The 24,279-nt window shown below is 39.0% G+C and overlaps 3 protein-coding genes across 6 annotated transcripts; 2 read left to right on the forward strand and 1 right to left on the reverse strand.

Moving 5' to 3' along the window:
* Positions 1 to 667: 667 nt before the first annotated feature.
* On the reverse strand, positions 668 to 2,724 carry LOC110172922 (PEST proteolytic signal-containing nuclear protein). Of its 2 annotated transcripts, none has more exons than XM_020938882.2 (5): positions 2,656 to 2,724; positions 1,918 to 2,138; positions 1,742 to 1,816; positions 1,612 to 1,667; positions 668 to 1,486 (listed from the first exon to the last, which is right to left on the reverse strand). In XM_020938882.2, the coding sequence occupies exons 1-5, from the start codon at positions 2,699 to 2,701 to the stop codon at positions 1,372 to 1,374; spliced, it is 513 nt and encodes a 170-aa protein (XP_020794541.1). In that variant the 5' UTR covers positions 2,702 to 2,724; the 3' UTR covers positions 668 to 1,371. The 2 variants fall into 2 exon arrangements, with proteins under 2 accessions (XP_020794541.1, XP_020794540.1); XM_020938881.2 differs by having other exon boundaries at positions 1,918 to 2,141; positions 2,656 to 2,709.
* A 5-nt stretch (positions 2,725 to 2,729) lies between these two features.
* Positions 2,730 to 5,835, forward strand: stk16 (serine/threonine kinase 16). 2 transcript variants are annotated; one of them, XM_020938957.2, is made up of 8 exons: positions 2,730 to 2,852; positions 3,119 to 3,242; positions 3,351 to 3,570; positions 3,658 to 3,791; positions 3,890 to 3,977; positions 4,130 to 4,258; positions 4,339 to 4,460; positions 4,748 to 5,835. In XM_020938957.2, the coding sequence occupies exons 2-8, from the start codon at positions 3,133 to 3,135 to the stop codon at positions 4,884 to 4,886; spliced, it is 942 nt and encodes a 313-aa protein (XP_020794616.2). In that variant the 5' UTR covers positions 2,730 to 2,852; positions 3,119 to 3,132; the 3' UTR covers positions 4,887 to 5,835. The 2 variants fall into 2 exon arrangements, with proteins under 2 accessions (XP_020794616.2, XP_055010570.1); XM_055154595.1 differs by having other exon boundaries at positions 2,781 to 2,852; positions 2,986 to 3,242.
* A 15,176-nt stretch (positions 5,836 to 21,011) lies between these two features.
* mnx2b (motor neuron and pancreas homeobox 2b) lies at positions 21,012 to 24,266 on the forward strand. Of its 2 annotated transcripts, none has more exons than XM_020939068.2 (3): positions 21,012 to 21,659; positions 22,932 to 23,114; positions 23,629 to 24,266. In XM_020939068.2, the coding sequence occupies exons 1-3, from the start codon at positions 21,258 to 21,260 to the stop codon at positions 23,995 to 23,997; spliced, it is 954 nt and encodes a 317-aa protein (XP_020794727.1). In that variant the 5' UTR covers positions 21,012 to 21,257; the 3' UTR covers positions 23,998 to 24,266. The 2 variants fall into 2 exon arrangements, with proteins under 2 accessions (XP_020794727.1, XP_020794729.1); XM_020939070.2 differs by having other exon boundaries at positions 21,012 to 21,654; positions 22,954 to 23,114.
* The last annotated feature ends 13 nt before the right edge of the window (positions 24,267 to 24,279 follow it).

Below are 24,279 nucleotides of genomic sequence, written 5' to 3' on the forward strand. Positions count from 1 at the left end.
GAATGAGAGCCTCGCACATCAACTACTAGAGACGGGCGCGTTGGAGGAGAGGGAGCAGCCCCAGAACATACAGAAAAATCCCGCACACCGTCTTACTTGCAAACTGTGAAATTTATTAGGACAAACCGTGCAACGTTTCGGCCGAAACGAGACAGTGTGCGGGATTTTTCTGTATGATCAGAACAAATAAATTGCTGTCAGTGGTCATCTTTCAAGATAAATAAAAAGGAAGACAATCTGGATTAACTTTATCATATCGTTCAGCCCTAGCATGAAAAGTAAATCTCAGTGAAGCTCATATTCCAGTTTTACTAACTAAAGCACAGTGGAACTAAAAATTAAAAGCTCCAAACTAATTTATGCATGTTCTTTAGAGGAAATTGGGAATACCTATAATAATGTAATGCCTGGGCGCCTCCCTCGGGAGATGTTCCGGGCATGTCCCACCGGGAGGAGGCCCTGGGGAAGACCCAGGACACGCTGGTGGGACTATGTCTCTCGGCTGGCCTGGGAACACTTTGGGGTCCCCCAGGAGCTGGAGGACGTGTCTGGGGTGAAGGAAGTCTGGGAGTCCATGCTTAGACTGCTGCCCTGCAACCCAGCCCCGGATAAGTGGAAGAAAATAGATAGATGGATGGATGGAAATTGGGAATACCAGCATCACAAATGTTTTCACGATGTTTTATTTTATTATAAACATATTTCAGAAGAGTGATTGTAACAAGTTAGATTTCCTCATTACTTTAATTTGAACTCATGACCTAAACTAGTACAAACAGGCTGAAAGAATTCCCCCTTCTAAGCCCTACAGCTTATGTAAAGAGTCTTATTGTGGACATCATATTTTATAATCAACTCTCCAACTAGGTTTGTAGGTAAAAGTTTTTGGGGGTGTATTGATCAATAAACAAAAGAATAAATGCATAAGACTACAACAAATCCATAGCATAAAAGTGTGGCATAGTAAGTGAAATTAACCTTTAAAAACATCTGATATTGAACAGTAATTATACTGTACAAATATTCATGTTTGTCCCACTTTGTTGAACTTGGAAATAAAAAAGTCACACTATGTACATTTTCACACATACATTAAACAGAATTTTCTCTGGGTGAGCTAATATCAGTCTAAAGATACAGGACATGGATGTAATATCTACTGTAATCATATTAGAGCCTGGGGAGATAAACAGGTTACACACAAATGTACCTTCTACATCTCAAGACAAGATGTCACTGCAGAATAATCTTGAAGCAGTGATTGAGTTGAAATGAACAATCAAAAGTGTCCAAACAGACATAAGCTGATGAAACCCAGCCAGTCCTGTATTTCTCAATGACAACTTATTAAAACTACTGCACTGTTGTTAATTAGTTTTCATCCTCTGCATGGGCCTTTAGCTTCCTCTCCCAAAGCTTCTGATTGTCAGAGAAACCCTGCTTTCCTTTGTTGAAGGAGTTAGGCCCTGCAGATGTCGGTGTTTCTCTGAAATTAAATAGGTTATAGTCACAATATTAGGGAATAGAAAAATATAGTTTCGTTTAATAACATTCTTTCTCTTTTAAACATAATCACTTTATGCCTTTGTGATAAATTAATGAAAACAATACCTGCCAATGTTCTTCATTCTCATCTTTGCCTCAGGTGGCATTTCCTCTGGTTCACTCTGCGTTGAAAGAGATATGAGTCAATCGGAAAAATACTTTAAATTAGCAGAGAAACTATCCAGTGTGCACCTACATCATCGTCTTCATTGAACACTGACGCAAGCCCAACCTTTTTAGGAGGAACTGTAGAAACAGGTTCTTTAGGTTTCTATCAAACAAAAGAAATATAACATATATCATTCAGGTTACCATTAAAATCACAGAATAATAATAAAAATGATAGCACTGCCCCATGACCCCAAATCTTACAGATGCTCCAAGTTTGATGGATATGGGGTTGTTAGATTTCTTCCCAATCTGACCACTCAGGTTAAAACCAATTTTGGAGACTTTTGGTGGCACCGGTGGGTCGGCTGAGCCCTCCTCTTCATCACTGGAGGAAAGATGCTGCGATGTGCGCTTGGCGGCGGTCCCCACAGTGCTACAAGAGACAGGCTTAGTTTTCACTCTGTCTCCCTCCTCCTGCGACCCTGCTTGAGGCGAGACAACTCAACCAGATGAACAACTGTTTTCAGGGAGCTACAGAATAACAAACGATTAAACTTTACCTGTGGGGCTAAATCTAATATTTGCAGTGAACCATGGAACAAATGTTGTGCCTTAAATATGGTGTGCAAACCTTTCTTCATGTGTGTAAACAAGTCTGTAGTAAATCATCATAGCTTGAATGTTGTTGTCATTCTTTGATGTAATATTTTTTAAATGCAAAAAATTTTATGTGAGGCTAATTGTCCATGTTATGTATTCAATAATGAAAATGCGTCAAATCCATATATCATAAAGCGCACATAATGTTGTAACTTGTAAGACAGTTTCGAGTTGTATGTGTTAGCATTAGCATGTTAGCTTAGAAGAATTTTTATACGTTTTCCGAGTCTATTATTGTTATGTTATGTGATCCACATTATTTCCACATGAAAATAAAAACGCGCATTTATAGCAACCATATCTAACGCATCTAGGTATTCAGAAGAGCTTAAATATCACCTCCGTCGGCCTTAGGACCCCATCTGTTTCGTTTATGATCCGCCATAGCTTCCCTTTCACAATACCCACTAACGCCGCTAGTGTTATTCTGGCGCTGTGGGGCATGTGCTTTGTTTATAACCAACGAAGAAGATGATTAGCCCAGCCGCTAGTCGAAGCTAACTGAGAAAACAAAGCTCGAATCATGAAAATAAGAGGTAAGGAATGTTTTTAAACTGATGTATATGCCCGATCCAGGTTACCAAAATACCTGTGCACCAAAGTATGTGATTTGGTAATTTACTACATTTGCCACTGATGTACTTATTTGAGATACTTTCATGATTCCAGACCACTATAGTGCAACACAACATTTAGCAACAACCTGACAGCTGTTTGGACAATGAGCAAGAAAGAACTCATCATTACACCATGGCATTTTAACCAGGTACATAATTGTCATTGAATGTTGTCTTCTGTGTAGGTTTTTAAAGTTTGATGCTCAGCAATGCAGTAGTCGCTATGGGACAGACTATGTGCATTTGCGCCCGTGGGTCCGTCACAGTTGACAACAAGAAATACTACTTTGTTCAGAAGCTAGATGAAGGGTGAGTAAGATATGATCTATTCATTATTACTTCTGAAGCACATACTATTGCAATATACTTTAAACCTCGCCTTTTCTATTGTTGATGTTTTCTCTGTCCCTTTTTCAGTGGCTTCAGTTATGTGGATCTGGTGGAAGGTGTAAAAGATGGGCACTTTTATGCCCTGAAGAGGATCTTGTGCCATGATCGTGAGGGGCGGCAGGATGCACAGACAGAGATTGAGATGCACCAAATGTTTAACCATCCAAACATCTTGAGTCTGGTGGCACATGCCTTTGTCGAACGTGCTGGCAAAACTGAAGCGTGGCTACTCCTACCTTACATGAGTGTAAGTCATACCACAAATGTCTACTAAAAATAACTAAATAATAAATGTACATGAGCTTAAAGTAGATGTGTTTATTTACCTGAACAGAAGGGAAGTTTGTGGTCAGTTCTTGAAAAACTGAGAGACAAAGGAAGTTTAATGCCTGAAAAACAAATTCTGCAAATTTTTCGAGGCATCTGTGCTGGACTTAAGGCGATCCATGAGCGGGGCTATGCACACAGGTAAATGCATCCACATTTAAGGATAACTGTGCTTTGATACAAAATAATCTCCAACTTTCATAGCATTTAATGTTATTGCCTTGTTTTGTGAATGGCAGAGACATTAAACCTACCAATGTGCTCCTGGATGAAAATGACAAGCCAGTATTGATGGATCTAGGGTCAATGAACCGAGCCAGGATAGAGGTGAATATCAGTAATAAAAAAGTGATCATTTCAGCTAACTGGTTACTGTTCAGTCAGTCACATGTATAACAAGTTATATTAATACTATTATCATTATATGATTATATATTATCCACTTGCAAGTGTGTAATTATTTTATTGTCTTTATCCAGGTCAGAGGAAGCAGGGAGGCAATGAGCGTTCAGGACTGGGCAGCACAGAGGTGTACTATTTCCTACAGAGCTCCTGAACTCTTCAATGTGGAGAGCCACTGCATTATTGACGAGCGCACTGATATCTGGGTAAAGTCTTGTTAACATGACTGTAAATATAATTAAAAAACACATCTCATATGTGTATTCTCTCTCTTGTGTCCCTGCAGTCACTCGGCTGTGTGCTGTACTGTATGATGATGCAGGAGGGACCTTATGACCTCATTTTTCAAAAGGGCGACAGTGTGGCCCTCGCTGTGCAGAACCCAGTGACCGTTCCACAGTCCTGCCGGTCAGTCTCAAACGTGTATTTTTTAAAATGTACTAGATTAACATATAAATTCCCCATAAAAAAACATATAAAGCAGAATTGTTTTTGTCAAGGTGCTGAGCAGCTGCAGAATATCTATGTATGTACAATATGTGGTAATGGCTGAAAGCAATTGAATAAACTAGCTCTTTGCCATCAAAATTCAGGACAAAATAAAATGATACAATTATTGTACTATGTACTGTATATAAGACATAACTAGTACTGCGTAAAACATGCATTTAATTGTACATTTATCTTGTTTGCAGTTACTCTGAGGGCCTGAAAGTTCTGCTGAGTTCCATCATGGTGACGAACCCTCAGGAGAGACCAAACATCAGCTGGGTCCTGGACCAGGTACAGGACCTGCAGAGCCGCAGCCCTAACACTCAAACCAACATGGTCTGATGCAGCTCTTTGCACCTTCATACCTCTTGTTTCCTGTTAAAACACATTTTAGCAGTTGGTACAGTGCACACGGAGTGAACTAGTTTTGGTCTAATATGATTATCATGGCGGCTGCTTTTAAATTTGCAATTAATTTTAAGAATGGTGGATATTGATGGTACTTTTTGTATTGCCTATAATTACAGCCTTAGGTTTTTAACTTTAAGTGCTATTTGTTTTATTGATGTTATTTTTTTTGTGATTTGTTAATTATTTTATGAAAGCATTACCTCTTATCCTTTATTGAAGTGACCTAAACATTTTTACACAATTTGCATTCCCTGTTAAAATTAAGGAGTTTTAAATGTGTATTTATTTTTTAATTTCTAGTGCACTTTTCATGTGCAGTGCTGCTTTTAAACACATGGTGGGGCTATATCATCACGTTTGCCATAGAGTAAGGACGTTACTGTCAGGAAACTAATCAGTTCACACAGATTTTGAATATGTTTATGTAAAATGCATTTGATCATTTGTATTGTTCAAATAGGAACACCTTGAATGTCTCAATAATAACCGCAGACCACACTTTTGTATTTTGCACATGCAACACAACAAGATTATAGTAAGAACCTAGCCTCAAATTCAATATATACTTACTTTTTTTTTTAAACTCTTTTATTCCTGAAATATAATAATTATTGTTTTGTGTGACTTTAGTTTTCTCAGGGTTCATTCAAATCTCAGTAGTATGTTTTTAAAATCTGATGGTTAGTGATATGGGGCATTTAATTATTAATTAATGCTTTTTATGATAGGGACTTGGACCTTAAAACACACTTGTTGGTAAAATTGTACATATGACTGTTGAAAGCATAACCTAATGCTAATTGACAATTGGATATGTCACATGACTTTGTTGTGTACTTGTATGCTAATACTGATGACAAATTAAAGGTTTGCATTTGAATTGTTCTGATTCTCTTTATGGTTAAGAAATTAAATGTGATAAGGTTTCAGTCATTGGTAGGGTTGCACCAGTACAATATCAGTATTGGATATTGGCATTGATATTGAAAATTTTGGTGAATCAAATATCGACTTCCAAGATTCCCATTTTGGTCTGTAAAATTTTTGTAATTTACTAGCCAGAGTTCACCCAAAATGCCTCATAATATTACAGTCCTATTTTTACAATGCTTACTAAAAACATTTGGATAATTCTTTACCTTATGCAATTTGTGTTTATAGAATACAATATTCAGTCTGTGCACTGGTACTAGTTGTGTATGGATGGTCTTATCTCCTAAAGGCTTTATATAAAGAAGTACACTTGAATTGAGACACAATTTTGATCTATGCTGTACAAAGTACTGAAATTAACTTTTTATGATATTGCCTCCCCCAGTACATCACAACATGACAGGTGTAATTTATTTATGGGCACAGGCAAATGTATTATTATATCGCTTTTTTTAATAACAATAGATATTACAAAATCATTCAGTACCAGAGGACATGTCACTGTAACTTACTACATTTTCAGTGATGCTGCAAGTCTACCTTAAAATATTTTCTGATTTCTTCATTAATTAAATCTGAACCTCACTGAGACCTTGTTTATAGGCTTTTGACTGCATCGTGCTTTGTGTAAAATGTAGGGGAAGAGAAGGGAGAGACATTCAGCAAATTATTGACATGGTGGGATAATGCAGAGTTTGGGACAATGCTGCAAACAAACTACTTATAATAATCATGATCGTAATCATTAAAACACCCTGCAACATTTAACCGTAACTTTTTCCCCTTTTACAATTTTACATAAAACAATAGTGTAGGTCATGATTATTGCTATAATCGGGATTATTCAAATTAACTCTTAAGCATGTTCAGTTACACTTTTGAAAAGTTGCTCTTGGATTGTAGCTTTCTATGAGTTTACAACAGTCTATTTCTGTGAATGGCATCATCTAATGTAATTCAATATTTTGTTCTCTTTATTGTAGGAATACTGATGCCCCAACTCCTTTCTAAGCAAAGATTTTTTTATTTTTTTTTTGTAATCGCAATTTCGAATAATCGTCACTATTATTTTCTCATAACTGAGCAGTGCTACATGATTGCATTTGCCTTTTCTTGCCTGGAGACCCCGGCAACCAAGGCCCTCCTCCCATCACTGTTCTCAAATACATACACAGCACACTTAAGCTCTCAACCCATAAACCATCTGGAAGCTTTATCGATTTGGCAATGAATCAATTAGCGAATTATTTAATTAGCAAAGCATTATAGGTCAGTGCTGAACGGCTGGCTTCCTCCTGTGCCCCTGGGTCTTACTAAATCATTATACGCGTTTCATGTTTGTGTAGCACTCAAAACTTTTCAGACATGATTTGAGTTGGACCTTGTTAAAACTGCTTGTAAAGTTTCCATAGTTTGACAATAGACTCCAAAGCTTTAAAGTTTATGTGAATGGACTGAACTTTTGCTGTCCGTCAAGTCTAAATTACTCTCAGAGAAATAGGAACATTACGTCTGCACTGTTTTGTCGATGAGTTACGACTTGTGTTTTCCAGTGGCACTTGTTAATTCATGGGAGTGTTTGGGTTAAAATGCATAATGGCTTCATTAAAGGGGATTGGCGTAATCAGTAAAGGTATTGCCTTAATTACTGGCTCTGCTCCAGACCTATCCGTCCTGCTTTGAAATCTGCAAACCACCCTGTCCACGCGCCACGCTAATTTAATTAAGTGTACAAAATGCTACACCCTAACGTCACCCTTGGGGGCAATTATAGCGCGTGAGATTGAAGGATCTCCACCAGGGCTTTTTTTTTTACTTACTGGCAGGAGATTGCCTGTGTCAGTTAGCTGATTGCATTGATTATATTGATTTGTAACAGCTTTTCGGGTAATTTCATCTGCAAAGGTGAGAGCAACACGTTGGCCCAAAGACTTTATTATTTACTCTTTCTTTTTTTAGACCATGGACTCTTTTGCCAAGTGATTAGATGAAATGGAGCTCCACAATAAGTCTTTTAAAGTGGGAGTTAGAGAGAGACGATCGATCGTTTTTATTTGGAGAATAAGGTCACTGCAGGTTGGATGTTATGACTTTTTTAAAACCACTTTGTTGTCACACTGTTTCTACTGAAAGGAGGTTTAACAAGATAAAATGGAAACCAGCATTTTTTTCTGTTCTCTTATAGGTAATTGGTGATTTAGTCTCAACTATTTAATGCAGAAAACTTTAACCCAGTCATGAGAAGCGCCAACTGGAACCAAAATACCTCTACATAATAATCCAGTATATTATGTAGTAACTATACTATACCATACTATTTATGTTTCTTATTACATTTGTAACTTTTTTTCCATTCATTCACTTTATTGATTAAAAGGCTGTTCCTAACCTTTTTGAAATGTTAGGATCACCTTAGACTTTAAACTGCACTGGTAAATTAATTAGAATATATATTTAAACATCTCCTTCATCAAACTTCTATTTTTTTCCCCCCTCAAAATTATTTACAGCAACTCTCTAGAAATCACAAAGATGCAGCATTGCTCAAGTATCATATTGTTCAGTTAACTCCAATCACTGCTCCAGGTGTTAAACATTGCATATACCCGGCCTTAACTCAAGCAGAGATGACAAATATTATGTTATTAATGATTTGCATAATAGAGGAAACATTTGATTTTGTTCTTAGGTCTAAAACGTAAAACTAAATCATATCAATATTGTTTCTCATTCACGTATCAAGATTAATGTCAAACTGTAAGAAAACTCTTTGCAGCCCTTCTATTACAGTGACTATTAAATTATGAATGCCAAATCATTACTTTGACCAGTCCCTACTGCTGTACACCTACAGTCCAGAAGGTTGTCACTTTAATCTTGACTCGAAGCTGTCATGATGCCCAGTTGCCTACTGCAGTCATATTAATAAGACTAATTGTGTCAAGATGAGTGGATGGGCATCTGGTGTAAACTCAACGGGCGAATGGCTCACTGAGGTGACCTCTGACCAAGGGAGCAGTGAAGAGAAAAAATAGAATCCTTGTTTTAAGTGTAATTCAGTTTAATACATGTTTAAATAGCCGTGTGTTTCATTTTTATTTTTGCGTCTTTACTGCTTAATTGTATGATTATAAAGTTGACTAAAACTCAGTGAACCCATTAGTTATGATATTAATTGGGTTTGACTTTATGTGATCTTTGCCTGTGTCTGCTTTGTGGACAGAGGCAGAGGCGCTAATAGTTGGATGAGCAGTTCATCAGCGCTGATTAAGAGCAGCAGATGACAAGATAATCCAGAGGTGGCGCACTCATTAACGCGCGCCATAGAAGAGTAAATTAGCTGATTAAACAAGTGCTGCAGCCAATAGCAGGTGTCCTCCAGGGAGGGCCACTCTGAGTTATGGGACACGGGTGTTTGTGTCGCCTGCCAGCACAGTTGTCAGTGAATGAGTGAAGTGTCTTCATCAATTTGGAGCCATTACCATGTCAAAAGGAGCGGCGCGAGTACAAACGGGGGGAGGAGAGAGGCGCGCGCCCATCTGCATACGACAAGCGTATTCATTTGGCTGTGCGCTCGGCCCCTCCTCTCGCTGTCCCGTTTACCGTAAGGCCCTTTAATTTTCCTGAAATAGGGCCGTGACAGTGGTGTCATGCTGATGAGGAGAGTGGCAGCCTGTCACATCTCATCTATCTCCGCTCTGCTCCTCCCTCCTCGCGCCGTTTTTCTTTCTTTTCTGGGCCTTTTCCCCTAAATAAACACTCTGGGCCCTATCTGTCGCGCTGTTTGTTGGCACAGAGCCGTGATTGACGCTGGAAAAGGGCAAAAGTAATAAGCGGGAGATGTTTTTTATTTCACCTGCATCGGTCGTTATAGCTCTCTTTATCATCTGACCCGGCTCAATTATGCCAATTGGCAAATGCGGTGACACAGTGAAGTTATGAGGACGGTAAAATGAAACGGCTACAAAGTCTAAACGGCGGGTCACGACGGTGTGTTTTGTAAGCAGGAGAAATGGGTTTTCTTTAGTGGAAAACACAGCATTAGGATGTATTACTGGACACAGAAAAGGACAACAATTTAAATGTTAGTGATGTCATTTCCACCTGTCACTCACGCGACGCTGCAATAAACTGGGTCCCATTACAGAAATGAGATGTTGTTGTGACCCCCCATATGCACATGCTGTTTGCAGCTTTATGTAAATTGGACACAAATCTAGTAAATGACAAAGCGGTAAAATCTTGTATCAAAGCCTGAAATCTCCATAAACTAAGTTTGTTAAATAAGTAAAATCAACAATGTGGTGAGCTTTGTTTGTGAAGTCGTAACCCCCAAAACCCTTTAATTGAATATGTTGCTCCCAGGTGCTGAAAGTTTATGTGCAGTGAAATAAACTCAGTAATAAGGCCAAAACAACAGTCATGAGTTCCTCTTTGACCAAAGCCTTGAAAAGCAGGTTGAAGATATATGCAACTTTTTCTGGTTGAGTCTGCCACATGGTTGTCTCCATTTTCCTTCTTTGCCTGCAATGCTTCTCAGTATGGCTTTAAACTTGGATATGAAGATTAGCAAGCGACCACCTGGCAAAACTCCAACTCCAATTTCTTACTTTTTTGTTTTCGTCCATTTAAAAATGCTTCTCATTTATTTTGTAGGGAGAGTTTGGGCACAACACACACATAAAAAATCGTCTATTGCTGGACATTACAGCAACAATTCAATTCACATCATAAAATTAAACTTCCTTAATGCTATGACTTCATCTCTAAGCCACAATCAGTTGGACATTTTTAAATAAATTGCTCACTTTTTTGTTTGCACTTTGCATTTACCCACCACAAACAAACAGCATTTTTATTCATATTCTGAGTGGTATTTTTCTAAGGACATAACCTCTGTTGGTGGTTTTGCCCAGATCTAATCCAAACAGCATCTCCCCCTGCTTTGCAAATTGAAACCCATTCTCTGAAAATGAATAAAACAGAATAAAACATAATGGTCTGTTATGTTATTGTCCCATGAGTTTAAGGGCATGTATGGGAGGGGCGACCTGACCTCCCCATGATTGGAGCAGGTCCCGCCTCTTTCCCTCACACAGGGGGAAAAGACTTAATTTGATCCCTGAAAATCATCACTGTTCCTGGGTTTCCCTCACCCTCTCCCCCTGAAGCCTCCAGCGCTGTCTCATTTTTATGATTCAAATATGATTTAAATGAAAGGGCCACTCTCCGGTGACATGTAAACAAGGCTTCAATGAAATTAGACTGTGCCTTTAACATCTATTTTCACACAGTATTTTGTCTCATAGAAGAGAATGTTATAAAATACAATAGACCTACACAACTTATAATATGTTCTGATTGTTTTCTTATATTAATATTATTATAGTTTTTATATTGTTAGAAGGAAGGTTGGAAGAAATAAAAATAATTCTGATTTCTTAAAAGTGCACTGCGTAACTTTTATGGTGGAGGGTCCGTCAAATGCTTTTCTCTAGGGAGACATTATTGCTTTGTTTGGAATGTTTCACAGTATGGCATTAAACCTTTTTATCATCATGGAGACCAAACCACACAAAGTTACAGGTCAAATCTGTGGATGTGCAGTCAGAATGCACATAGCACACATAGCTCTAGACAGACCATTTTTGTATCAAATGTACAAATCAGATTTTGAATTTACCAACTACAGTTATAATCCACTTTTATTCATTTATTTGCAACAAGACTTTTTTAGCGGATCCGTGCAGCATCTGCAGTGATGGGGTCGCTGTATCCAACCATTGTGGTGAAGAAGGAGCTGAGCCGAAGTCAGTCTATGTTCCTACCCTCACCTATGGTCATGAGCTCTGGGTAATGACCGAAAAGACAAGATCGCGGATACAAGTGGTCAAAATTTGGCGCTCCCTTAGAGATAGGGTGAGCCGCTTAGTCACACAGGAGGAGCTCGCAGTAAAGCCGCTGCACTTCCACGTTGAGAGGAGCCAGCTGAGGTGGCTCGGGCATCTGATCCGGATGACTCCTGGTCTCCCAGCGTTCCCGGGCATGTCCCACCCGAAGGAGGCCCCAGGGAACACCCAGGACATACTGGAGGGACTGTGTCTCTTGGCTAACCTGGTCCCCCCAGAGGAGCTGGAGGATGTGTCCGGGGTGAAGGAAGTCTGGTAGTCCCTGCTTAGGCTGCTGCCCTCATGACCAGGCCCCGAATAAGGGGAAAAAAATGGATGAATGGATGGACTTTTTTAGATCCTACAGCAAGATACTGGACATCCAACTGCACTTGACTAATACATTTTCAGTAGAAAAGGCCCATATTACACTGTTTTCTGATCTAAGTTATGTAATGTTGTTTCCTCATCAACACTCAGAAAACATTCTGTTTCACTTTGTGATGTCACGTGGTAATACAAGAAGTGCTCCACTGTCTTTTCAAACTCCATATATCTTGACTGCAATTATTTGGACAATTTCAGCTCTGGTAAAAATGGCCGTTAACTTGAAAACTACTGCTTCATGACATCACAAGATAAAATGGAAAATGTTGCACTTGGGAGATGTAGACAGCCAAATACTGAAATGTTACTCAATCACAACTCCAGGTCTGTTTTTGATGAGATAACAACATTCTAACATGGGTTAAAGCCCACAAGAGTCAATTTTACATGATATAGGACTTTTTAACAATATTTGAACACAAGCATTGTATTGTGTGAAGTGTCATGAATCTTATCAGTTGTTAACATGATTATTGCTAATCAATGACCACTACAGTCTTTGTGTAAATCAACCACAAAACTATTTAAAGACTCATAAAAACATTTGCCCTCCTGAACTCCTTCCTTAAACTTCAAACTACTTTCACCTGAGGAGCACAATGACTTCAAACGCACCGCTTTTCCTTTAAGACCCGCTTCATCAAACGTCTGTTGAACTGACAGCCAGCAGGAGTTTACAGAAACATTAAAGGACTTATCAGCAATTACAGGCATATTTTTCAATCATTACCATAGCACTGAGACAACGGGCTGGTCATATAACTCGCTTAGGTATGCAGTCTATGTGCAGATGCAGCACAACTGGGACACTTATCCTGTGGGTTTGTTTAACCTGCTGATAACAACATTTGCACCATTCATAATTGTCTGTCAGAGTTCACAATCTTTCTTGGTGTTTAGTTTAGTTGTTTGAACAGCCAGTCCCTCGTGTGTTCTGTTCGAATGCAGAAGGGTCTGGAACAGATCATAAAGTGGGTCAAATAACTGTCCTTATTTGGGGCAGTGCAATCACAGCCACTAACTTGTGTCTCAGATGCGAAAAATATTGCCTTTTAAATAATCTCATATCATTTAGAACAAAATATATAACTTCTTTATAAAAGTTTAGTGCTTGCTTGGTCAATTGATGCTGCAGAAATCCACACTATTTCTCAGTCCTCTTCTTTTGACACAAGCTGACCATGTGCTTTTCTGATTGGTTGATCTACCTGTCAATCACGCCTATTGGAAATCAGGGCTATGGTTCCAGACCCATGCATCTTTATAAAGTGTGTGGTTTAGGGGAATGTAAAAAAGAAATTAATAAAACTGCACTATGGCTTAGTATTGGGTCACTGCATTCATGGAAAGTGCCTACAGTGACACACAAATGTCTCACCTCTCTTTATTTATTCATTGTTTTGGATACTGACATCTTTTAACTCAAAATTCCATAAAGTAACCTAACCTTGGTTAGACTATTTATTTGAGAGATGGAAACTGATAGCACAACCTTTTCATAGTCAGTAAAATGTAATCTTTATTGCACCTGAATTCCATCCTCTGGACTATTTTTAGCCAAGGCCACCTGCTGGAGCTTTCCCACAGACCCCATCACAGTGACCATGAATCTGATAAATGAATGGGGAGCACAATGGTCTGTCTGTACACTGAAAACATGCCCCGTGTGCCTCTGCTAATTACACTAATTCCCACAACGTTAGCAGCAGTCAATAAATCCATCAGGTTTTCTGCCCAACCTTGAGCCCAAAATAAATGTAAACTCATTAAGAAGATAAACTTAATGTATTTGAGTTTTACTTTTCTTCCCAGTTCCTCGTGCTGATCACTCATTGACCAAGATTTAACACTGCAGATGTAAATTTACGGACTTATTGCCCTTTATAATAAACCGCATGGGATCACAAGCCACTGGCCGGTCTTTCTAAGTAACCCTAGAAGTTAATACATTTAGCAAAAAATAAGGCAAATAAAAACATACTATAGCCAATGTGGTGTTCCTGGTGGGAAGGAGCACAGCTAAACACTCAGGGAAGCCTGCAGCTGCTGGAGAAGGTATTATACCAGATGCCTTATAATGCAGTGCTTTTTACTAATGAAATGGTTATGTTTTTTTTTTTTTTTTTTTATATATATATATATTATTATTTTTTTTTTACTTGTATACATTTGAGAACTGGTATCTATACACTACACTACACTACATTACATTACATTACATTACTGCATTTTTTTTTTTTTTTTTTTTTTTTACTTTACTCAAAAATTCAAAGTATTCTTCCTTATGTTTCCAGATGTTCTGAAATGATCAAGTTTTTTTTTTTTTTTTTTTTTGGCACACTCATGAGTTCAAACCCAAATTTGAGCAAGAAATTTATTCTGTTTGGATCTGAAATGTGACTGCTACAGCTGATTTGCTTTGCCCCCCTTAAAAGAAATCATAAAAAACTGACAAAACTAAACCAATGATTGTTCTATAGAGATTATATCTTTTATATATGTTCTATTAATTTGTTTAAAATATAATAATTCCTGTTGCCATATAATCTAATTATGATTATGTGGATTGAATCACTCCGTTGTATCTCACTAAGCTCACCAGTTTAATAACTGTGGGGAATTTGATAAACTTCACTCGGTGTAGGCCAAACAGCACAGGTACAGAGTCTAAATTGGGGAATTCCACCTCCCTCACCTGTCCTACCTGTTTATTTTTTCCACTGAGGAAACAAAAGCCTCCTTTGAACACAATCTCCAGCAGCAGAGTTTATGACCATTTAATAGGTTCTTCCATTTAACTGCCACAGCTTTTACTGTCCCATACAAGGGCCCCATTGTCAGATAGAATCCATGAAAGATAACAGGCCTCTTATCAGAAACAACAAGGATCATTACTTTCACCCAGCTATCTCATGATCTGCTCTAGCACACATTATCTGACCACTTACGAGATATTCAGACCATCAAGGCCTTTGAAGAGTCCCGACATTTAAAGCAAATCAACTCTTTGTTCTAGCAGACTTGAATACAGTGTGCCAATGAAGTTCGTAACACCTTTATAAAACGATCTGACAAGGAAAGCACTGATACCGACACTGGTGTCGAATATTGGCGTTATAGTAGTCATTTAGTTATAGTATCAGTTAGTTATAGTGTCAGAATCAGTGCCAAAACTGAAGATGCTGGATCCCTAGTTCTCACACTAGAAGTTAGGTCGCTACGAGTATGAGATCTAAGACTGATATTTTCCAATGGCAGTCTAAAGGAATTTTAATATACCTCGCCAAAAATTATTGGTCAGTCTCCATTTTCCCTTTTAAAGTTTAGGTCAGATCTGACAGAAAGGATGACATGATTTTTGGTAACAATAATAGTTTTTATCTTAATTTTGCTTCTCTATTATTGCCTACATTTATGTACAAAGGCCTACATTTTTTTCAATATATAACATTTTTGGTGGTTATATTTTTGCTATATATTTGTTATATATTAATCTCTCTTCATATGAGTAGCTCACAGAAAGAATGCATGTTTTTCAGGGTATTTTTTTATCTAAATGTTTATATGTTTATAATATGTTTTAGATGAGGGAAGTGCTCAGGAACCCATCGCCACATCCTGACCTCTGCTTGGTCAGGATTATCTATTACTTATTGTGTAGGTTTTGGGGTGATGGAGGAAGCTTTATATCCTAGAGAAAAGCAGGTGGCAGCTCCCCAACCAGAAAAATTGCATTGCGCCTTTAAATTATTACTGTTTTTTAGAAAGCTTAGTATGCAATGTCTTGCACCTCTCAGTACATTTGTATCTACACAGTTTTAGGAGTCAGAGCCAATGATTTTCTTTTTAGTACTTCCGCTTTTCATCTCCTTTACTTAATTAGATGTGTCACTTAGTGTTGAAAAGTGGCTGATATTTTAAGAAAATCAATTTGTTTTTGTTAATGCAAATCATGAACCCTTTTTGTTAAAGACCCCGGTGTCAATATCCACAAAAATCTGAACGATTCGATCAGTCAATAAACTAATGCATCGAGGTTGGCGTTTGTCACTTGATGAAATGTGCAGCAGAAGTAAATCACATCCCGGTGTTGTGTTTTAATGCTCCTCAATTGATCAAAATGTCTCAGAGGTGTGACACAGAGCAGTCACAGTCAAAATACCAAAACAGAAAGAAAGGGATGGGACAAGATCTCTTATCATAAGGATTCATGAGTTCTTCTCATGAGTTACTGTAAGATTGTACATACATGCTGAAAATGATCTTGTGAGATTTTTTCCCCATGTTTTTAGAGCTGGACTGGATAAAAAATGTATAGTTACAATGTGCAACTTTTCTGGTGTCATTGCTTTGCCCAGAATGCTCCACAGTGTGACATTAAAGTTATCTATTTGAATTCACCATCTCAGTTCAATTGCAGGTGGTTTTATTGCTCAGAAATACTTTGAAAAGCATGCATCTGTACTATGAGTGGGCTCCCTCTCCACAGATCTGACATGTAACTTGGCCTGGTCAAATGTTGCACATTTGTTTTTATGCAGATGCATGAGATACTTGAACTTCTCCTCTTGAGGCAGGGACTCTCCACCCACCTGCAGAGAGCAAGTCATCTTTTTCCGGTCGACTGCAGCAATGGCAGAGATGCGGTCGTTGTATCGGACCGTTATGGTGAAGAGGAAGCTGAGCTGAAAGGCAAAGCTCTCAGTTTACCAGTCAATCTATGTTCCTCACCTATGGTCATGAGCTTTTGGGTAATGACTGAAAGGACGAGATCGCGGATGCAAGTGGTCGAAATTAGTTTCCTCTGCAGGGTGGTTGGTCACTCCCTTAGAGACAGGGTGTGGAGCTCAGTCACACAGGAGGAGCTCAGAGTAGAGCTGCTGCTCCACGTCGAGAGAAGCCAGTTGAGGTGGCTCGGGCATCTGTTCCAGATGCCTCCTGGGTGCCTCCCTCCAGAGGTGTTCGGGGCATGTGCCACCGGAAAGAGGCCCCGAGGAAGACCCAGGACACGCTGGAGGGACTATGTCTTTTGGCTGGCCTGGGAACACCTCAGGGTCCCCCCAGAGGAGATCAAGAACATGCCTGGGGTGAAGGAAGTCTGGGAGTCCCTGCTTTAGACTGCTGCCCCCGTGACCTGACCCCCGATAAGCGGAAGAAAATTGATGGATAGATGGAGATGTGTGAGTTCAATGTCATACTGTGGAACATCTTGGTGAAGAGAAGCAGATGGCGAACACTCTTCTAGAAATGTTACGCAGTACACCTTTAAGTACTGGTGAGTTACATTTTTTTGGAGAAACTTTGGTCCCAAAAAGCAGTGATACGATGACAACAGAAATATTAAATAAAATAAATAAAAAACAGTGAGGCTAAAATTGGGAACTGGATCGCACAATTTATTTATTATAAATCATGTAAAAACCCAGTCTCATATCTCATCTCGTCTTTTGGCAATTGTGTCTCATCCCACCTCTAGTGAAAGACATTACTGAATACTTTGACTTTTTACCAGAAATTATAGCAAAAAATATTCATTGTACTCTGTTATTGTTGTGTCTTACTATTCCTTGACAATATATGAGAACTACTTGTATATTTACTGCTCCAAGGGTATGGGGTCAAAAGAGTCATCCTTCTCTGTCACTGTGTTAATTGGTTTGAATTTGCAGCCACTCCTCTCAATAAATGCTGTGTGCTCAATCTTTAACACACTTAAATCATTTTTAGTTTACCTGTCACGAATAATTACAGAATTTAGCAGGAGGACAAATTTGTGGTCTCTGTGAAGAATCACCAACAAAGGCCTTGTAAACTGTGTGTTTTGTAGTCACGGTAATTACTATATCATTCAATATATGAAAGCTGGGACAATATTTTTGGGGGTCAGTATTTTTATTTATTTATTTATTTATTTATTTATTTATTTTTGCACTATTGGGAAATTTGTGGTATTTTATGGCTATATGATAAGTTTTGTGCTGTAAAAAGGTTGAATTAATAACTTCTATGACTCTTTACAGATGCAAACTAAAGTACTAAAGCATTTCATTTATGCTGTTTATTTATTATAGGTCATGATTTTTAACAATATTGTACATTTAGAATATTTCTGTGGTTTAAATCTGCTTTTGGGTTTTTGTGTCGGTGGCATAAATTCAGTTTCAGTTTCAGCAATTTATCTTACTTCAGAATTTGTTATCGTGGCAGGCATAATTACAATGCAATTTGTTGACGTACTTCCTTTTTGAAATGTATAAAATATAATTAAGTGTAAAATTATTCATCTCATCTTAATTGTCATATTGGACATTATAGATAAATTATGCTTTTTAATAATAGTTGTAATAATAGTTCAGTTTAGGTGTTTACCTTATATGGCCCCTGATGGTTTTCTCGGCTTTAAAGGTCCTATATGACACTAAATTGACTCTTGTGAGCTTTTACTCATGTGAGTATGTTGTTAGATTCTTAAAAGAACATACCTGGAGTTGTGTTTTGTTTCATTCACACATGTTCGAGTAATCCTTTATTTACTGTCTAGATAAAGAATGCCTCGGGGTTCCCCCGGAGGAGCTGGAGGACGTGTGTGGGGTGAAGGCAGTCTCTGAGTCCCTGCTTAGACTGCTGCCCCCACGACCCAGCCCCGGATAAGCAGAAGAAAATGGATGGATCTCAAAAGCTGAAAGTTTTCAAGTTTAGAGCTCCTTTGACCTTTAGCTCAGTAGAGAATGGCCATTCCAGGGTTGAAATTATCCAAATTATAGTGAAGGTGTGTGGAGTTTAAAAACATAGTGAAACGCTTTCTATATTACCAGATGACAAAGTGGAATTGGGTGTTTTTAGTATGAGAGAAGAATTCAGCCTAAATATGCAGGGTTTGTGTGTTAAGCATGTGTGAATGAAACAAAACACAACTCCAGGTATGTTTGTGATGAGGAAACAACATTGTAACATATGAGAAAATAGAGTAATATGGGCCCTTTAAGATAACTAAATGTTGCCGTCTCATCACAGCTCATTTTGGTAGAATGTGGCATATTTTATTATAAATTGCTGTAGACATTAAACTTACAAACATCTAAAAATGCACAAATTATTCAGAAGACTTATCACAACCTAATATTTAGTCAGCTTTAGGTCAGAGCTCCTCCGCTCCGATGCACAGGTGTGTGTCTGATCTCATTTATCAGGCCTGTTAACCCTTGGCAGGAGCAGTATACAGAGTAATACAGAGCAGGGGCCCAGTGGGGGACCCAGGCACTCGGTCTAATGAAAATCCCCCTTTCACAGCAGCCCACCCACAACGGCACCCGGCCCCTCCCTCACAGACCGACAAGAACTGACCTACCGACCCAGCAACAGTTCAACCAATGCAGCCTGGGCTTTTGCATATACGCACACACATGCATAATTAACTCTGGGTTTGCACAGAGATAAGAAAGTCAAGATTTTAGTACTGCACCAGACAAAATACATTATATTTTCTCTACGTATTCTGGCAATTTGTCCTTGCAGAGATGAACATTTTCCAAAAAAATAAAAGAATAAAACAAACATGGGATCAGATTCTAATACATTTTACTTCAAAGGCTAGTGCTTCCTGTTTCATCTTAGTAATACAGTTTTTCCTAATCCAATATTTGCACTGTGTACCACATAAACTTGAAGCTGACTCAAAATAAACCTTTCCTTCATTGACTTGTGAACTATGTGGCATTAATGTGACTGTGTTTGTACAGTAACTGAGTACAGTTGTGGTTTTGTCTCTGTCACTGGGGTCACTTCAGGGTCAAGAGCAGTACAATCTGTTTCGGTGACAACACCACAGCCCACAGCAAAAAATAGTAATTCAGTGAACTCGGGAAGTCCGGATGCAGATACAGAATTGCAGTTATAAGTAATTATTCTTCACCTACACTAAATAGAAAATATTGATGGTTTCTAGGTTATTTAATGTGATAATCATAGATATTATGCTAGATATTGCTGCTATTGATCCAAAAGGTAAATTCACAAATGTTGAACCTGATCATTTTTAATAGTGACTAGACCCAAGAAATCTGCATTTTAACAATATTCATTTTATCTGGGCCTATCTGTATTAAATAGGCCTATTATTATGTTGTGCTGCCATCTGAAACCCATAGTTGGGTTTCTCTGGTCTCCATGGGGTTGTATTGTCACTCAGAAATATCCTGAATAATAATACTGTATTTTTAGATTTAAAAAATAAATTGATTATCTACAGGGTTCTTAATACAACACGTTTATTAATGACACAGATCGTTGCTAGTTCACTGCCTATAGAACTGTAAATGCGTCTGTCTTTAAAGTGTAGCCTATTCTAAGCTGAAAGTTATTGCACTTTTAAAAGCTTTATGTGCTATTCTTCATCGTAAACATTAATGGTTTTGTGCAGCCTGAGTAACACAGTGTAAATAATAGCCTATCAATTAATTTGGGTTTAGGCGCATTAATCGCGGTTAAAGTGCGCAAAGGCAATCGTGTGCATTTCATCTGGTGTAGGTCTCTTATTTGGGACAGTGTGCGTCAGATTTTGGCGTGTGGTTTATATTATTAGCATCTCTGCGTGATGGCTCCTGAAACATCGGGCTAATCTTCTAATGCACGAGCTTGATGCAGCTGAAGGTGTTTGAGGCGGGACAGGGGTTGAACATTACCTCACTCTGAGCGCTTTGTGCGGAGAGAAACGAGCAGGTAATTAGCTGATTAGAGGCCCGTCAGAGCAGCTCGGGAGCAGCCAATCAGCGCAGAGCGGAGCGGGGGGAAAGGACACTGATAGAGAGACTCGGAGTTTAGAAGTTCGTGTGGGACAGAAGCGTGATGCTGCAGTCGAAAGAGGAAGAGTCGCGTGAGGTTCTGTCCAGATGATGATGATGATTTAGTCACTGCTCTGGTTTAGGTTTTGTTGAGGATGAATGAACGTTTAGCTTCGAGTCAAGTGCAGCTCTGTTCAAACCGATCAGAAACTTTTTGAGTAGCACTAACAGTCTAAATGACTGTTTGAACACTTTCTGTTGCGTTTTTACGCACAGCACATATTTATCAGTAGTTTTCTTCTCGAAAAGCTCCAATGGAAAAATCCAAGAATTTCTGCATCGACGCGCTCCTGGCGGACGAGGGCACGCGAGTGGGCAGAGACCTGTCCCCGGGTTTGAGCAGTGAAAGTCCCACCGTGAGTCCCGGGTCAACGCCGTCTCCACGCGCCGCGCAGCTCCAGACCGGACTCTTGTCCAAACCGGGCGTCTTAAACTTATCACACGCGGGGATGTCCGGTCTCCCGGGCCTATACCCCGCACCCATGTACCCGCTGTCGGCCCTGAGCGCGCAGCACCCAGCGTTCTACAGCGGCTTCTCGCAGCTGCAAACCTACCCAGAGCACCTAAAGGCGGCTGCGCTCGCGGGCTCTCTGCCGCTGGAGCACTGGATCCGCGCGGGAATCATGATGCCCCGAATCCCGGACTACGGCTGTGAGTTCAACATATTATTATCCATCATTGTTTAATATTTAGGACAGGCCTCTCGTCTTAAGTGTTCGCCCCCTCGGCCACAGGGACAGCATACAGCTGTTTTATATATTACATAGACCTGTACGTTTTATTTATTTTCCTTTAACTTTTCATCATGATCATTATGAATGAATCTATAGAATATATTATTGACCCTAACAGGCTTTACCAGATCAACAACTTCAGAGAAAATATAGACCCATAGCCTAAAACACAAATAATGTCTATGGTGCCCTACTGACATTTTACACAAAATGTACTAATTCTGTGGTTTATCTGCCAAATTTTGTTTTTCTATAGCATATTTGTTTGCTTCAGCATCACATGCAGAAAATTTAACAAAATGCTAATTAGTAAATCCTGAAGCAATTTTCTTATTATTTATCCATTAGTTATTATATTTCATTTTATGATGATGATTTTTTTTGTTTTTTTAAATAAATCCTTCATTATTGGTCATAATTTTTTATGATTTTATATCAGATCACACATTTGAAGCTTTCAGTTTTTCACCACAGGCTGAGATTTGTTTTGTGTTGAGGCACAGTCACAGTCTGCACTAAATGAATGTGCTGCTTATTGTAATTTACAGTCTCTCTGAAATCACTTCCCAAGCCTTGACTTGTGGAGTAAATTATTTTAATCAACAGTGGTCCCGTTCACATCCCCACACATTGTCCCACACACCGGCCGCTCAGCTTTGCCTCAGATTTCATTTGGCCTCATTTATTTCTCTATAAACGGCTCTGCGATTGAAACTGTCTTTGTGTGACAAAGAGACGATAAACAAACACCTAAAACGCTCTGTAGTTCATCAATAAAAGCCCAAAAGCATTCATTGAATTTTCATTAAGTTAATGGCACGCCTGTGTTTTTATGGCCTCTGCGCTGTGTCCCCTCGTCAACAATAAACTGGAGTAAAGCTATTACAGTTAATGATGGCCACACAGTGCAGGCATATGTCCACTGTTCCCTCCCACAGAATTATACTTCCTCTGTCCTTGGCTTTATTTAAAGAACTATGGCAAGGAAACAGGACAGTAAGGTAAAAAGCAATGTACCATTCAATTTATGTAAAAACTAAACTTAAATATTTTGCAGAAACTATGTCTTTTCAGAGTTGACACATGGACACACACAGAGTCAATGTCCAGATTCTTTCAAGGCTAACTTACAGTACAGTTTCTTCTTCTCACAGCTAAACAGAGAAACCTGTCTTAATATCATCATATTTAATCTGGTTGTGTCTCTCCTTCACAGCGGGTCCGCAGTCTGGTCTCCTGGGGAAGTGCAGGAGGCCCAGGACGGCCTTCACCAGTCAACAGCTGCTGGAGCTGGAGAATCAGTTCAAACTCAACAAGTACTTATCCCGACCCAAGCGCTTTGAGGTGGCCACTTCACTCATGCTCACTGAAACACAGGTAAGAAAAGCTGTCTGTTTGTTATTCATACTATGTTATTGTCATACTTCACTAAAAACTAAAAGTAAAGGCTCATAGTTCAAGGTATTCTGCAACTGACATTAATTTAGTAGTGATCCTGTATGTCCAACATGAATTTCTCCATTTAAAAAAAGTTATCTTCTATCTATGAATATGAATGATGCTATGACAAGCAATAAAAGGCAATAAAGGGTAGACCTAATAAGCTTTAACTTCAGCCTACATCTTTAATAAATAAAGGCCAATTTAATCTAAATGTAAAGGTCACACTGAACAAATTCTTGAATCTGTCTGCATTAGGCCTACACTTTTAAAATGTGTAAATCAAACAAAATTATTTGGTTAAAGATGCTTGAACCATTTTGATGGATACAAAATTGGTTTAGATAAACACAGTGTAGTCAGATTTTGATGTTTTAACTTATAAGTTTACAGCATTTAGAGTTTGCATCCCTTGCTTATTCACATTGAGTAAAATGCAGTGTGTTTTCAGGTGAAGATCTGGTTCCAGAACAGGAGGATGAAGTGGAAGCGCAGCCGTAAGGCCAAGGAGCAGGCCAGTGCCCCGGGACAGACTGATGCTGAAAGGGGGCGCGGGGCAACAAACAAAACCCCCACAGACAAATCAGAGGCGAACAGGCGCTCCTCTGACCCTGATGACAGAGGCATCGTCCTGGACTTAGAGGAGGACGAAGAGGAAGAGGAGGAGGATTACCCTGTCGCTATGGGCAATGGGATGCCCAGATCCACAGACTTTCTGCAGCAGAGCGCCAACTACAGCCCCCACAGTCCCTTTTCAGAGGACGAGATGGATGAGGTGCAGGTGGGGGGCGCAGACCGGAAGATTGGGGCAGGTCTGTGAAAGTCTAAAGAACATTACAAATACAACAGAGGCTATGGGGCAAGTGCAAACCCTATAGTGGGACTCTTTCATAAACATGTTACAGCGGTCATGTCTGTGCTTTTTGCATGCTCAAAAAACTCATACATTTTTACATTGTGTATTTGTCTTTTTAAACCACTGAATGCACTGCACAATGGTCTCAAACATGTATAATGAAAAAAGTATAGACCATCATTGTGGAATATTTGTGTACGCATTTTTCATATGGATGTCTGTGAATTTATCATGCAAATGCATTAA

This window comes from Boleophthalmus pectinirostris, unplaced genomic scaffold (genome assembly GCF_026225935.1).
Source record: "Boleophthalmus pectinirostris isolate CB_2022bp ecotype Guang Dong unplaced genomic scaffold, ASM2622593v1 HiC_scaffold_19, whole genome shotgun sequence".
Lineage (NCBI taxonomy): Eukaryota > Metazoa > Chordata > Actinopteri > Gobiiformes > Gobiidae > Boleophthalmus > Boleophthalmus pectinirostris.